Raw genomic sequence first — 15,198 nt, forward strand, 5'->3', positions numbered from 1 at the left:
AGCCACATGTGGATGCATTTTTCTCAACTTCTATTTGACAGGCTTGACATCTGGTGAGATTGATAAGTGATGCATGATGAGATCTGTATCAAGCCCTGGCATGTCAGAGTATGTCCATGCGAAGTTGACCTTCTTGTCTTGAAAGAATTGAGCAAACTGTGTCTTTTCTTTGTCTGACAAAGATTGAGCTACATGGATAATCTGAGGACATTCCTTTGTTCCCAAGTTGATAGGCTGTGTAGGTTCGACTAGAACCGAAGATCTATCCTGGAAATAGCTTGGCAGACTACCAAGTACCTCATCCATAGGTGCCTCAGAGAGGTTTTCACCATTAGATACATCTTTATTTTTACTTTTTTAAGGGTCAGACACCGCCACAATGTGGTTTTCGTCGTCTGATCGCTTATTTTTTCTTTTAATTTTTTGACTGAAGTACTTGATATCCGATTCTGTCATGTTAACCGCGGGTTCTCTGGTGGAAGAAATGATAGGTTCAATTGCGTTTAGATAACAAGCGATCTCATAGTCATTTTGGAAAGACCGTATTTCAGGTCTTTGATTTTGGATAGACCAATCTATGAGATCCGGGTAAATTAGTGAGAGTGAGGGAGAAGTTTCAATGTGATTGATATGGAAGGAGTCATCTCTGGTGACCTGTGAAGTTGAGCCTATAGAAAATGTCGCAAAAGAGTCTAGCTCAGGAATAGTCCTAGAGGAACTAGCGTGATCCATTGAGACATGTTGTGAGTCAAACTCATCCGACCCCATACTAGACCATTCGACTACATCGGGTTGGGTTGCATAGGCATGAATGACATCCACCCCTAGCTCGCAAGATGCATCAGAGAGGCTTTCCCACTCATACTCATGAGAACTTGTACTTTGACCCCTATCTATGAGATGAGCAATATTCTGCCTAATTCGTCCTCTATTTATGTCCTCAGAAGTAGACCCTTCTTGTTCCTGTTGTTGGGAGGTAGAAGCTTCTTCATTATTAGCAGTAACTATTTCTTCTCCCCAAAGGAGGGAAGTGAGAGGAACAAAGTCTTCATCTTGTGCAGTAGTAGCAATTACGGGAGAGTCATCATCCTCCGATTCACTAGACATGAGTAATCTTCGATTACAGTTTGGTGTATTATTGTCTAGCCCAAAGCCTAGACCAGTGGTGTCTCGAGCATCATGACCTTGAGTGTGACTTAAAGGTTCAACTAGAGCGTTCTTACAACCAGTTAAGGACCCGTGGCCCTGGTAGCCCATTTTTGTCAGAAATTTATAGCCTTTTCCATATTTTTTGGGAGAAATAGGGGTAGTCATTGTAACCTCCTTGTCTTCCTCTTCTCTATAGATCCAATCCCTAATGGCTTGTTCTTCCTTTTCTATTTCCAGTGGTATGGAAGATTGCACAAAAGTGCCAAAAAGTGTCATAGTAGAAGCAAAAGACTTCTTTGCAATAGTTGGTTTCCCATAAGACCGAGGGGAAATTGGTAAGGCAACAATAGAGTCCAAAGTGTACTCGCCCATACCAAGGCTGATCATTTTCAGTTTTTGTTCACATTCTGTGAAAGATGGTGCTAGCTCATGAGAAGAGCGATTGTGCGGGACTAGTGTTTTGGCAGCAGATAATGTGTTGATAGACATGGAGTTGTCGCCGGGGACAACCACTTCAATACCATTAAAAGGGAACTTAATGCACTGATGGTATGTAGAGGGTACTGCTTGCATATTGTGAATCCATGGTCGTCCCAACAACAAGTTGTATGCAAGGGGTATGTCTAAGACTTGGAAAACAACATTCTTCTCAACTGGACCAACTCTGATTGGAAGTACAATTAGACCTTTAGAAGGCCTTTCAACCTCATCATAGGCCTTTATAGTGATCTGGCGCTTAGGATCGATGGCAAATTAAGACATGCCCAATTGTTGGATTACATTGAACGAAATGATATTTAACCCTGCATCATTGTCTATCAGGACTCGACGGACGCGAGTACGAAAGATTTGAACTTCGATATGAAGAGAAAGGTTATGGGGATGACTGAGAGCTCGGTCATCTTCTTCAGAAAAGGTGAGATAGTGAGGCGAGGAGATGTGGTTCACCATAGCTTGGAATTGTTTCGCATCAATATCTGTGGGAACATTGGTAGCATGTAAAGCTTTCTCAAGGATATCCCTGTGCAAAGGAGATAACTCTAGCAATTCGAAAATGGAGATTTGTGCTTGCATGCGTTGCAGTTGGCTAACAAGATCATAGTTGGAGATTTTGGAAGTAATTGGTTGTTTAGACGATGAAGCATTTTTAGGATCATTAGCAACTTTTAGGACAACCTTAGATTGCCCCCTAGTGATAGCGTTGAGTGGTTCACCTTGAGAAGATGAAGACTCAGCCACTCGGAGTACCACCCGGGGTCTAGTATCAGTATGATTTTGAGGAGTGGATCGTGTCCTTAAGACCACTCTTGGTTGTTCATCTTCAGCATCATAATTTGGCCGATTGTCATTGTTGGAGCTTGCCATACATACGTATTCAATGGGCTCAAGCATGCTTATAGCATTATCAGTGTCAGCGTAAGCATAACTGATTTTGGAGTCATGATTCTTTTTGGCAGCTACCCTTGAGGTCTCACCCTTTTCATATTCAGGTAATGGTTTTTGGAAAGCCTTATGATCAGTATTCTTAACAAGGCCATCTGTAACAACTTTGCCAACTTCGATGAGGTCTTGAATTACATCTTTGAGTTTGAAGCAATTCTCTGTGTTATGTCCCTTACTTCGGTGATAGCTGCAAGTATGATCTTCTCTCCACCATGGAGGTCTAATGGGTGGATCGTAAGGATGTGAGTTGTCTGGCAAGGTGACCAATTTTTTTGTAATTAAGGTTTTTAAAACCACTTCATAAGGTTCGACCATAGGTGTGTAAACACGTCGCTTCTTTGTAAATTTAGAGCCTTTGTCAAAGGTTTGTGGTTTCGAACCTTCTTGTTGCTTTGCTGCATAGATGGCATTGGAAAGGTTAAATACAGGTTCCTTAGTCTTAGGAGTGTCCACTACTCCGTCATTGACAACATACTTGTTTTTGTTCCAAGGTTTGCCTTTGTCTTTACTGTTTCCATTTTTAATTCTATCCTTGTTTATGGCAATATCACCTTTTTTGATAGCAACATCCTCAATGCGATATGCACTTTCTACCATGGCATTGAAGGATGTGAATAACTGTTTTCTTAGATCAAAGTATAATTTGGGTACAAGCATATTGACAAAAATGTCAATTTTTTCAGCCTCAGGCACTTGCTGAGGATACCAAGAGTATAAAGATCTCCATCGTTGGAGGTATATTGCAAAAGATTCTCCTAGTTTTTGTTTAATGTTGCATAAGTCTAGCACAGTCACAGGATGTTGAATGTTGTATGAATATTGCTGGATGAAACGTTACGCAAGTTCATCAAATCTTTTAAGAGGAGGACTCAATTTTGTGAACCACTCCATAGCTTGTCCTCTTAGACTTCTAGGGAACAAACGCATAAGAAAGGTGTCTTCATGCATAAAGTCCATGCTAATAGCATAGAAATGTCTCACATGGTCGTGAGGGTCACCATTTCCATCGTATTTGTCATACTTAGGAACCTCTATATCCTTAGGGAATGGTAGCATGTATAGACTCCTATCAAATGGAAGAGTGCAAATTGATTCAACAAATGATGTCTTAGGTGGCTCTTTTGAAGTTTGCAGTTGTGTAAATTGTTTCCTTAGTTCCTGTATTTCTTCCCTTAAGATTTTAGCCTCAGTGGGCTCTCGTTTTGGAATAATATGTTCAACATTAAAACCTTGAGGGAGTTTCCATCTCCTAGCTACCATGTATCAGAAGTATTGGTCTCCATTTTCCTCTAAAGCTCTAAGCATTAGTTTTTGGGCGAAGCCATCTTGTTGAAATTTGATCACATCTTCGCTAGTTACTTCTTCATCACTATCATGATGAGATGGTTTAGGTGAAGGACACGCGCCAGCGGCAGCTCTAGGAGTCCTTGGAGGCATGTGATTACCATCATTATTTTCAAAGGGATTTCGAGGACAAGTTCCTTTATATCCTTCATAGTGTGCCTGATTGTCAGTTTCAGCTTGTTGATTTTCTCTCTCCGTAGCGTATATAGCCTCCAAAGTCTTTTGGGTTTCACATGCTTGTTCTTCTAAGCGACGTTTAATTCCATCAGGATGCACCATAGTGACTATACCACTCGTATCCTCAGGTGTCTCAAAGAGTGTACCAAATGGATTTTCAAAACTATAAAGTGGGTTGTGCCGAACGCTAGCTGCTTGTGTTTGAGCAAATTCGAGATTCTTATCACAAAGTTGTTTGCGAGGACGTTTGGGTGGTGTTTCCAATTGCTTGAAAATGAAAGGCGTGTGGCTATCGTTACCAACTTGATATCTAGTTGTGACTGGCATGTAAAGAGTTGTCTTTGTTTAGTAGGACAAGAAGAGCGAGCCAAATTTGAAGCTTTTACGATCATGAATAGTCACTTGTCAAAATGTGATAGATGGCTTGTCAAACAGTGCTCAAGATCTTACAGCACGGGTGACTCGAGCCGAGCAGACGAGCGAGAAGCTCAATAGCAGATAGCTAGAATAAAATAATAGCTGAATTTTAACAAGTGATTCATCAAGACGTTTCAAGACTTACATTCGATGGACTAAACTCATCTTTTTGACCTAGGACAAATTCTTCACACACTGATACGTAGCCAAGATCAAGGGTGACCAGCATGACGCTCCTTAGGCCAAACAAATCCAACAGCAAACTCTGTTTTTGACCCAAAATGACTCTAGGCGATACTTTCTCAAAAGGAGGGCGACATAAGTTCAACAAATAATGTTGTGCGACAGAATTTCAGGAATAATGCGATACTTTTTTTCTAGGCGACAGATATTTATACCAAGTGCGACAGAACATCAGGCACAGTGCGACATAATTTACTACTGACGTGCGACATAATTTTTGAAAAAAATGTCGCACGATATTTCTCGTGAAAGCGTGCGACAGAGTGCTAGTTTTGTGTAAAAAAAAGTCAATTTTTTGGTTTGGAGTTCATTTCAATTTGTCAATCAGACAGTCGTTTCAATCAGACAGCGTTTCGTTTCAGCTTGTATCAGTAAACAGCAAGGTTTGCAAACAGTAAGTGTTGTAACATGTCTTCAAAACAATTGATCAAGGGTAAAAACAACCTTGTTAATACGCACTTGGGATATTAAAACAGCCTTCCTAACAACTTTTTATCGGAATGTTTATGTTGCAAGAACGTTAACACTGGTCAAAACATCGAAAACAATAGCCAAGCAATCTACCTTAGAGTCACGGTTCATTACTCAACAACTTAGCCCACACTTGATGCTCCTTCGCCTCACACCAAGTGGTTGCCCACAAGAGATATTGGCTTTGTCATGGAAGTGCCATAAGCACAACCAAGGGAACACATATGGTGAGTGTAAATCTTGGGGTGATCCGAGTAGTCCACTAGGATCGATCCTTGCACCAAGAAGTTGAGCGGCTAAAAAGGGTAGTTACTAACTTAGGGTTTTTAGATCGGGCTTCTGTTCATAGTGTCCCTCTTGCTCCCAATTATGGGACACCTCACCTTGCGATGAGTAACCGATCTCGCGATCACAAGAGTACCTTAAGCATTCTTGCCTAGTGATCTCCCTATGGTCGAAATCCCATAAGCGATCACACTAGGTGAAGACAAACACTACGTCTACCAAAGTTTTGTGTCCTTGGTAGCCTTGAGTTTATAGTGGGTTGGAAGAGCCAGGTAATCGGCTTGTCCCCACTTGGGTCATCCCTCTCAAGTTGTCCGAGAGTAGGCCCTCTAAAGGATTCTAACTATACAAAGTGGATCAACTTTCAGAAGTCAAGATTTCTAGTTCACCACAAGGGTGAAGAGCATACTCTCCTATTCCAATCGTTTTCTCCCGAACACGCCAGGAAGGTTCAGTTACCCCTTGCTTTTGAAACCAAATGGCAAGTCAAGATTTTTGATTCACCACAAGGGTGAAGAGCATACTCTCCTATTACCAAAAGACTCCAATCACAAGTTTTATGTGCCTATAAAAATGAACAATTATTCAATGTCGCACAAGGAAACAAAAAATCAAGCAAGTTTGGGTTTTTATGCTTTGGGCAGCCCTACAAACAACGTTAGTAGCCCTTGCGCATTTGAAGCTTTGACATGCGTTCTTTTTGTATGCAAGGTTTCAATATTGTCTTCATAAAGAGGGCAACCTACAATTACAACTCATTAGCCCATAAGTTAGCACAAAATAATCATAAAAACCGTGAATTAAACCTCTGTAAAACAGTTTAGAAATCTGCTTAAAGACGACAGCAAGCCAACTATGAAGAAATTTGATCAAATCCCTCAAGGAACAAGCAAAAAAAATGTCAGGCGATACTTTTTGCTGAACAAAAGTCGCGCGATACTTCGCAGTAAAGGAAGGTGACAATTTTACTTCAGCCGTGCGACAGAGTTCTGCACAGAGGGCGACAATATACAAGCTGCGAGCATGACACTATTTCCAAAAAAAGTGTCACACGATAGTACTGTGAACTGTCGCGCGATACTGGAAAAATGTCGCCCAACACTGCGACTGTAAAAAAAAAGAAAATACAGAGTAGTACGGAAAATGTAAGCGAAAATAAGAAAAGGTAGGGTGAAACGTATAGTCCTGCCCCACGGTGGGCGCCAAAAATGTACACTCGAAAAGGTGCACTTCTCTAAATCCTTCTATCTGAGGTTCTCCATAGATTGGAAAGCTCGAATGCCAACTTAGAGCTCCCTAGTCATGGAGTGCAAGGGGCATACAAATGAGCATATAAGAGCTCTCAGTTGAGCTTTAGAAATGCAGCCCTTGCTAGTAAACCACAAAATGGGAGATTCTTTAGACAAGAGCAAGAGTGCTAGTGTCAAAGAACTCTTGGATCATGCGATGCAAAAATGAAACTATATTAGGATGAGATGCACAATGCAAGCTATACTTAAAATGAGATGAGAATGTTACAAATCCAACTATTAAGCTATGTGATCTAATTATTTGCAAAGAAAAAAACTACACTAACACGCAATATGATCTTAAGACTAATATGGTGGAATGAGAGAATGAGACAAGAAATGAGAAGTTCTCCACAAAGCTCCAAAGAAACCTGTTAGAAAACTTGCAGTATGACAATATTCAAAAGATGGATCCCTTTTGAGGGGGAAAGCTCTCTCCCTTTTAAAGCTATATGGACGGTAGAGATCAAGATGAAGATGGTGGATGATCAACGGTGGAATTCAAAAAGGGGAGTGATCCATGTGCACACACAAGTCAACCAATAGAATATAAGTTGACTTGTCATATAAGACAAAAGTCACAAAGCCTTTTCTCTTAATTGCAAAATGGAAAAAGGACTTTATGTGTGCACTTTAAGTGGGTTAGAAGAATGGGGTGTTTTATTTAATTAAAAGGGGACATGTTCTTTTAATCAAATAATGAACTTAGGATAGCATAGTCAAACTATAGGTTATAATCAAATAAATTGATTATTAGCAATTTGGTCTAGGTAAATGATTAAATTAATTTAGCCAAAATGCTAAAAGGGGGCTAATAGTCTAGATGACCATTTTTAGGTGATTACAGTATGGTGTGGTATGGGGTACTCTTCTAAGTTTCAACTTATCCACCATTTCAATAGATACTATGTTTTCAATGGAGCCTGAATCTACTATTACCTTGAAAATCTTACCATGAAACCTACAAGTTATCCTAAATAAGCTTTTCCTTTGTGGTAGCTCAATCACACTTGGTACCTTCAACAAGGTCCTCCTCAAGATCAGATTTTCACAATCTACCACTAGCCCTACCTTAGAGAGAGGTGATGTGACACTTTGAGTGTCCTCTTCTTGCACTAATTGATTACTCCTTTCTCCCATGGATGAAGAAGAGGCCATCTCTGGACACCTACTCATTGTATGTCCCACTTGATTACAATTGTAACATCTACTAGTAAAAATAGTGCTGCCTCTACCATGTGACTAAAATTTGCCTCTTGGTGGGTCCCTTTCCTCTGAATCCACCACTTTGAGATGGCTCTCTATATTGGTTGTTCCCACTATTGTCAGCAAATGGTGTTTCATCAGTCCTATTAAGATTTTGTCCTCTCCCAAAGTTACCTCTGCCTCTGAACCCTTTGTTATTGCCTCTTCCTCTTTGGTATGATTCACTCCTCCGTTTGGCCTTTTCCTGTACTCTCAAGGCCATTTGGAAACATTTATGCATACTATCTAGAGCCATCATGGTGATCTCATCTTCGATCCCTTGCCTCAAGCCATTAAGATATGTTGCTCCCCTTTCCACCTCTTCCTCTTGTCTTATGTCCCTAAGGCTCAACCTATGAAACTCTTCAATGTAAGCACTTATTGTCATATCCCTCTGTCTCACATTTCACAACTTTTGATACATTTGAATCTCAAAGTCAGTGGGCGAGAATTGAGCTTTGATTCTGATCTTCATTCTCTCCCATGTCACTATCTTATTCTTGCTTGTTGCTATCCTATCATTCTGTATCATGTTCCACCAAACCAATGCTGATCCTTTGAGTTTAGCTTTGGCATAGCTGACCCTCTTCTCCTATTGTACCTCTTTGTACTCAAATTGGTTGTTAATGGCTTCTAAACCATCTAACAATTCATCCCCATTCAAACTACCACTTTAGTATGGAATATGCTCCATATTGTCCTTGTTAAGAGACTTGAAGGCTTCCAAAAACACCTTCTTGTCACGATCCACCTCCTCTTTATTGTCTATTGTCTCCTCTCCAAGGCTTTCATCTTCCTCATCACTTTCGTCTCCCCATTCTGTGACATTTTTCTTGCTTTTGGATTCTACCCAATTGGCTTTGGCCAGTAGGTCCTTGACCAAGTCCACTATGGCACCGTTTTTCATTGCCTTGGGTGGCATACTATCAGCTTCCTGACTTCCTTGACTTCCTTCCTCGTCAGACATGTACCAACCTAAAAGTTGTCTTTAATACCACTTTGATGTAGAGAGGTTTAAGGTTCCAATCAAACAAACCTGAATTAAGGTTCAATCTTGAATCCTCCGTGTTTATTATACTTGAGCTTTCACCAATACAAGCCTCCAAGGCTTCTCCACCAACTTGCATCCTAGGTATAGTTGATTTGATGAGGACTCAACTTCCTCCTTAGGCACTAGTCCAACAAGTCCTACTCATAGAACCCTAACCCCCACTTAGGATCTTAACCTTCCTTTGAGTCTATTGCCCTTATAGATACTCCCCTCAGCCTTCTTGATCTCAATTGCCACTTCTAGTCCCAACAAAACACTAAGAATGTCCTAACACTCCACTTAGGCTATACAGGCCTATTGTCTTTTAGGTCTAGTGACCCTATTTTGCCTCCATTCTTCTATTCTCTCCAAACACTCCCCAAAACCAACTTAGGAATTTGATGGCTATCTCTTAGCACACGAAGAATCCAAACTTGCAAGGTTTTATGACACCCACAACCCTAATTAGTATCAAGCCCTAGTTTTCAACCTTCGCATTAGGCCTCTGGTCTAGTCGGTAAACTGAAATCTCCCCAACACTTCAAACTCATCAACAAGCCTCCATTCCTCTTGCATATTCACTCTAACATCCTAGGGCTTCTTGAAAGGCATTGGTTTGCCTCAACATGATCATGGCTGTTGCCCTACATTTCTATTTGTCAAATTGTCTAGGCTCACTGATTCCCAACAATCAGCCTAGGGCTTTACCATTTGGCTTGGAATTCCTTCAAACAATTGCAAAAAAAAAAGGAAACAAAATGTACATCTTCTAACCTCTCAAAATATCACCTACCCTACTCATATACTTGAGCATGGGTAGTTACAACCACCAAAACTGATAAATGCATTTTCGTGCAAAAATTGCTCGAGCAACTTTTTGCAATTTTGCAACTTTAGTGCAACTTTTGCTCACAAGACTTTTTGGCCAAATGGGTCCACCTAGGGTCATCCTAGGACCTTAGATAGAATACTTAAGACCTACTTGGCTAATCAAAGACCCTACTTACTCATCCCCTCCCATATTTGCCCTAATGATAAATTTTGGCTCAATGAGTAATATTTGAGCAATTAAGGCCTAGTGAGCATTTGAGCTCTTACCACTGGGGTAGTTGTCTTCCTAGGACACGTGGAAGTTATTGAACACTCACTCACACCTAACAACCCCTAACCATACCAAAAACTCAAGTTTAGGGAGGTTCCCTACACTAGTATTTGTGGTAATGCACCTAGTTTCATGACTAATGACATGGATATGGACAAGTATATTCAGATAATTGCTTTCTCACTTTCCAAGATAGTAGAGAAATCTAGTACATTGAGAAAGTATGCTTAAAATATTTTAGAGAAGGCAATTGAGAAGTCATGACACACAATTGCATTTCCTACACATATCATAGAGAAAGATGTTGAAAAGAAAGCTAAGAAAGTGATTGAGGCATTTAATGATCACTTTTTCACACTTGAGGAGGCAACAAATATAAAGGTATAGTTTGAACATGATTCAAAGTTATTCAATATAGTACGTGACAATATTAGAAATGAATTGTTTGTATTGGATGTTTGTATCAAAGAAATGAGAAGATGCATATCAGAGGATAATGTTTTGTATGTGAAATGTGCTTTAGCACATAAGTATACCTAAGGCATTTCTAAAGCCATTAAGGAGAAGGAAGTTGAATTAGAAAGCATGGTTGAAGAATTGAAGAAACAAGATGGAAAGATCATTAAAATCGAGCAAAGAATTAGTAAGGCACACAATGAGTTGAGGTTGCTAGAAAATGATAGAGAAAAAATCCTTAAAATATTCAACTTACTAAAAACAACACTTGACTCTAAAAATTGATTTTGTGTAAAGGGAATTGGATACACTGTTAGAAGCAAAGGCATCCTATGAGATTTTTATTATTATCTAGATTTGAATGCAGCAGAGGTAACAACCTCTGGCTTGTGTGAATGACAAGCATTGCTGATGTTGTCAAAAGTTCTTGGGACACAAATTTGAAAATTTAAAGAAGAATTTTTCTTACTGTATGACACTTGTGAGCACACATTCAACTTGAAGAATCATAGGAAGATCTACAATTTTGTCATGTACATAGATTTTGACTCACCTTTTCCATTGATGTTTGAAGGGGGACTAATGAGCAAGAAAAATTGTAAGTATACATTACATATGGATAATCTAAGAGGGATCATAATCTAAGGGGGAGCACACCATATATGAGATGGAATAGTTTTGATCCACAAATTTTCCATATGTTGTCATCAATGCCAAAGGGGGAGATTGTTGGCAATTTGGCTAAGAGTCGTTGATAGGTTGTCATTTATGACAACATATTACCTATTTTGAGATGGAAGAATGTAATGTTAAGTTTGATGAATGCATACTTGGAAAGTTGATTAAGTATAATGTAGAGAAACAAGGAACAGTTAGAGAGTTTTGTTTGGCAAGCTTCACTGGAAGAACATAAAGTTATGTAGGCTAAGAGGAAGGCAGTATGAACATTAGAGAAAATATTTTTAAGGCCGTAGAAAGTAATGTTAAGTTTTGGGTGAGTTATAGGTAATTTACCAGAGATAGGTTTGATAGAGTGTAATAGGGAAACAATAGAGTATTAGCATTTTTCTTAAGAAATTATATTAGCTTGCCAAAATAATTACTTGATAGGGTAAGGATGACATCCTAGATGTTAACCCACATGTAGCTAAAGTAAGTTTAAAATTTTGGGTAACATGCAAGCATTGCAAGGCTGACCAGACCAAATATTTTGATATGAATGACTTATATTTTTGACTAGTAAAGTATGGCATTATATTATAATGTTATAATAAATAGACATGCACACTTTGTATGATTGGTATAGATGTGAAATTGATGTACGAAGAAAAACATAGTTGTTGTATGATTATTTTGTGAAGGGGAACTACATTGACTAATCGAACATTGAAGATACCAACAACAGTCAAAGGTCTTTTAGTATCTATTTATAGATAACTTGCACAATTGTATATGCATGTTTGGGCAATCGGGTCAACTTATACTCTTTTGTAATTGCAACTCCTAATAGGGTTGAGGCTTGTAATAGGGCCTAGTCCTCTAACAAGGACCAATACATTATACATATGTAATAGACTCCTAACAAGGTTGATATGTTTCACTAGATACTTTTGATTGGTGGATCATTTTGTGGATACAATCCCCACTGAGGTTTCCCCTTAGCCAAGGTTTCCCTAGTTAATAAACAATGGTGTTACGAGTTTCATTGTGTTATGCTTATGTTTACTTTTTAGTTTGATTATCTATGCTAGTTTAAAGATTGTTAATGATATCCATAGTTGGGCAAAAGTTTTAGGAACACTGATTCAATGCCCACCTCTCAGTATTTCCTATTTCTAACAGTTTAGAAACATTTGTGTGGAGCTCTTGACTAGATAGTTGAACAAATTATCCTAGGTCAAGCCCCTTAACAGGTTATATTAATAAGAACAAACAATATTGAAAATATTCACGTGCATACAAGTACCATATTATAGTGGTGCATCTCATTTCTTTAAACACCATTAAAATTGAGGTGTATTTGAATTAAAATTTGATTTCTCCATATGTACGCATGCATGTTCACCTTAAATGTCTTTATATATAATGTCCTAGTGATATGCCATGCAAATATCTACTAGAACTAACAATTATTGAGTAAAAGGGAGGAAGAAACTTAATTTAAAGTAGAATATTTAAGATTTATAAATCATTTGTACACTCATCTCATTAAAAATATTTAATTAAATAAATATCAAAGTGTAAAGACAAATTTAATATAATAATATAACCAGAATATTAATAGCACGGGACTTGGTAACATCATCAATCCCTTTGATTAAGCGGGATGAAAAAATTGGGGATAATCCGTGATAAGGCAAGGATGGGTTTAAGGGTGGCTTTGTAGAGACGGCAGGAATGCAGAGGCTGAAGACATGGAAACCATGGCGGTGAATAGAGCTCCTCGTTCCTGCTTTGCCAGCTCTAACGCCATTCTCAGACCATCTGCAGGATTCCCCCAATTCAGAAAGCAATGGCGAGGGAGAAGCATTCGCTTGCCCAGTGCAACGAGAAAAACCTTATTCAAACCTCTTTTCCGTTGCCAACCCATAACCAAAATTTACAGCGCTTGTCAAAGTTATGGAATCCCGGAAAATGAATGCCAAGATACAAAAAAAGAGAATTTGATAGCAATTTTAAAAGCCTCGCTCAAAGGTTTGCAGAGGCTTTACGAAAACAAGGCAGTTGTGGTGGAGGAGGTTATTGGGAGATTGATGGCCTTTACAGTGGTTTTAGTAGCCTTGGGTTTTATTCCTCTTCAGAGGCGCGCATTGGCGGCGCCTACAGCAGTGGCGACTTTGGAGAGTAATCATATCAAGAAAAACGGGGAGAACGATATGAGCTCCTACAAGCGAGAACTGGAAGAGGCGGTCGAGCTGATAGAGAATAGGTTGCAGGAGGTCCGGGGCAGTGACGACAAGGATAAGATACAGAGGCTTGAAGAGGCTATCCGCTTTCTAAGGGCCAAAACTCTCAGCGTGCGAAGCAACGTGTTGATTCACACAGATGCATCTGTTAGGCGGATGAAGACGTTAGAAGTACGCTTGGTCAAACAAGCCGAGCAGCTCGCAAAGTCTTTTGTCGATGCAAAGGAAGAACTTGATCGACGGGCAGATGAGAATATAAAAATCAAGAGTAAAAATAAGGTCAGGGATGCAGCAAACAAGTTCGCAGCTGTTTATTCCGAACTTATTAAACTCCAGGTAGATTTAGTGGCAAAGGAAACTGAGGGATTGCAGCTCGCCTTTGAACAAATTCCCGCCATCGAAGACAGGGTTAATCACCTAGTTCAGTCCAAGCCAAATTCCAGTTCTACTAGGTAGGTGCTTCCAGAGGAATTTTTGTTTCCTAGTTATTGGCACACGTTTAATTTTTTAAAATTCATCTATAAGCAAAATTTAAAAATCAATAGATTTGCCAACATCGACAAGTCTACTAATCTATTGACCTAGCTATTTTACTGTTTAAAAGATATTAAGATACCATTTTGGAGGTATCTATGCATTTGTCATATATGTTAGGTTGCTTTTCAAGACTGATAATTATCGGTGCTTTATGCAAATATGATTAAGATATTTATCCTACTTGATTAGATATTTTCTAATATTTATAAATGCATATAACATAATATCAACCCCTACCATTGAGCGTAATAAAGGTTTGATGTGTAAGTAGAAATAAGTGATTTTTATTAGCCACTCATTCCATTACAAACCCCTTTACATACATTATTACCTCTCCATATCAGAATTACTATCTTAACTTGTTTTTTAAGTAGAAAGATTCCTTGCTGCCTGACATACACTTGTCTCTATATGTTAATGTACATATACAAATACATCTTATGTGGTCATGTACACATACATACATACATGTCTTTATACACACATATGTCTAGACTCTATATATAAAGTTTTAGATTACGGTAAAAGCAGGTTTTGAAGGGATCTCCGAAACCCTTTAACAAAAAGCAGAAAGATAAAGCATTACAGCCCAACAGGAAAAAGAAACCTGCAACAAATTGTAGAACAGTTTCAAAATCAGGTTTTACAGGGACCTGAAACCACTCGAAAAGTCCAAAAACAAACTAAACCAGATTTTACAAGGACCTGGAACCACTAACAGTCTAAACGAGAAAAACCAAAAACCAGGACCAGAGACCCCAACCAGAAACCAGCACCAGATAGGAGCAAAACCAGAGAAACTGACCCAGAGCCACTATTGCAGCTCTAAGATCATTTTAGCAGCTTCCTTACCAATTGCTGCAGTCATTTTAGACTCTATATATAAAGTTACGTATCTATCTTTATATGTATATATAGATAAAAATGTAAGCGGATGACAATTTATACATACATGTGCGTGCATGTATACCACATTTTATAGATGCACTAGTTTTTATCCTAAATCACAAATTTTAAGTAAAACAAGTAGAATAGGATTTGTAGCATCATGTACCTAGTTGAGATATTGCACTTCGATAAGTAGGAGATATTCTCTACAACAAG

The 15,198-nt window shown here is 38.9% G+C and overlaps 1 protein-coding gene across 2 annotated transcripts in view; it reads left to right on the forward strand.

The window, feature by feature from the left end:
- Positions 1-12,936: 12,936 nt before the first annotated feature.
- The window catches only part of EMB2458 (FtsH extracellular protease family), a 310,677-nt gene continuing 308,415 nt past the window's right edge, over positions 12,937-15,198 (forward strand). The window contains exon 1 of one of the 2 annotated variants that reach the window (XM_089831678.1): positions 12,937-14,009. In XM_089831678.1, coding sequence (XP_089687804.1) covers positions 13,066-14,009 — 944 coding nt within the window. In that variant the 5' untranslated portion in view covers positions 12,937-13,065. The remainder of the gene's footprint in view (positions 14,010-15,198) is intronic. The other variant, XM_089831679.1, reaches the window with a different exon arrangement.

Source organism: Cupressus sempervirens, chromosome 5 (assembly GCF_028749045.1).
Source record: "Cupressus sempervirens isolate cs-2001-9-10 chromosome 5, ASM2874904v1, whole genome shotgun sequence".
In the NCBI taxonomy this organism is placed as follows: Eukaryota; Viridiplantae; Streptophyta; class Pinopsida; order Cupressales; family Cupressaceae; genus Cupressus; species Cupressus sempervirens.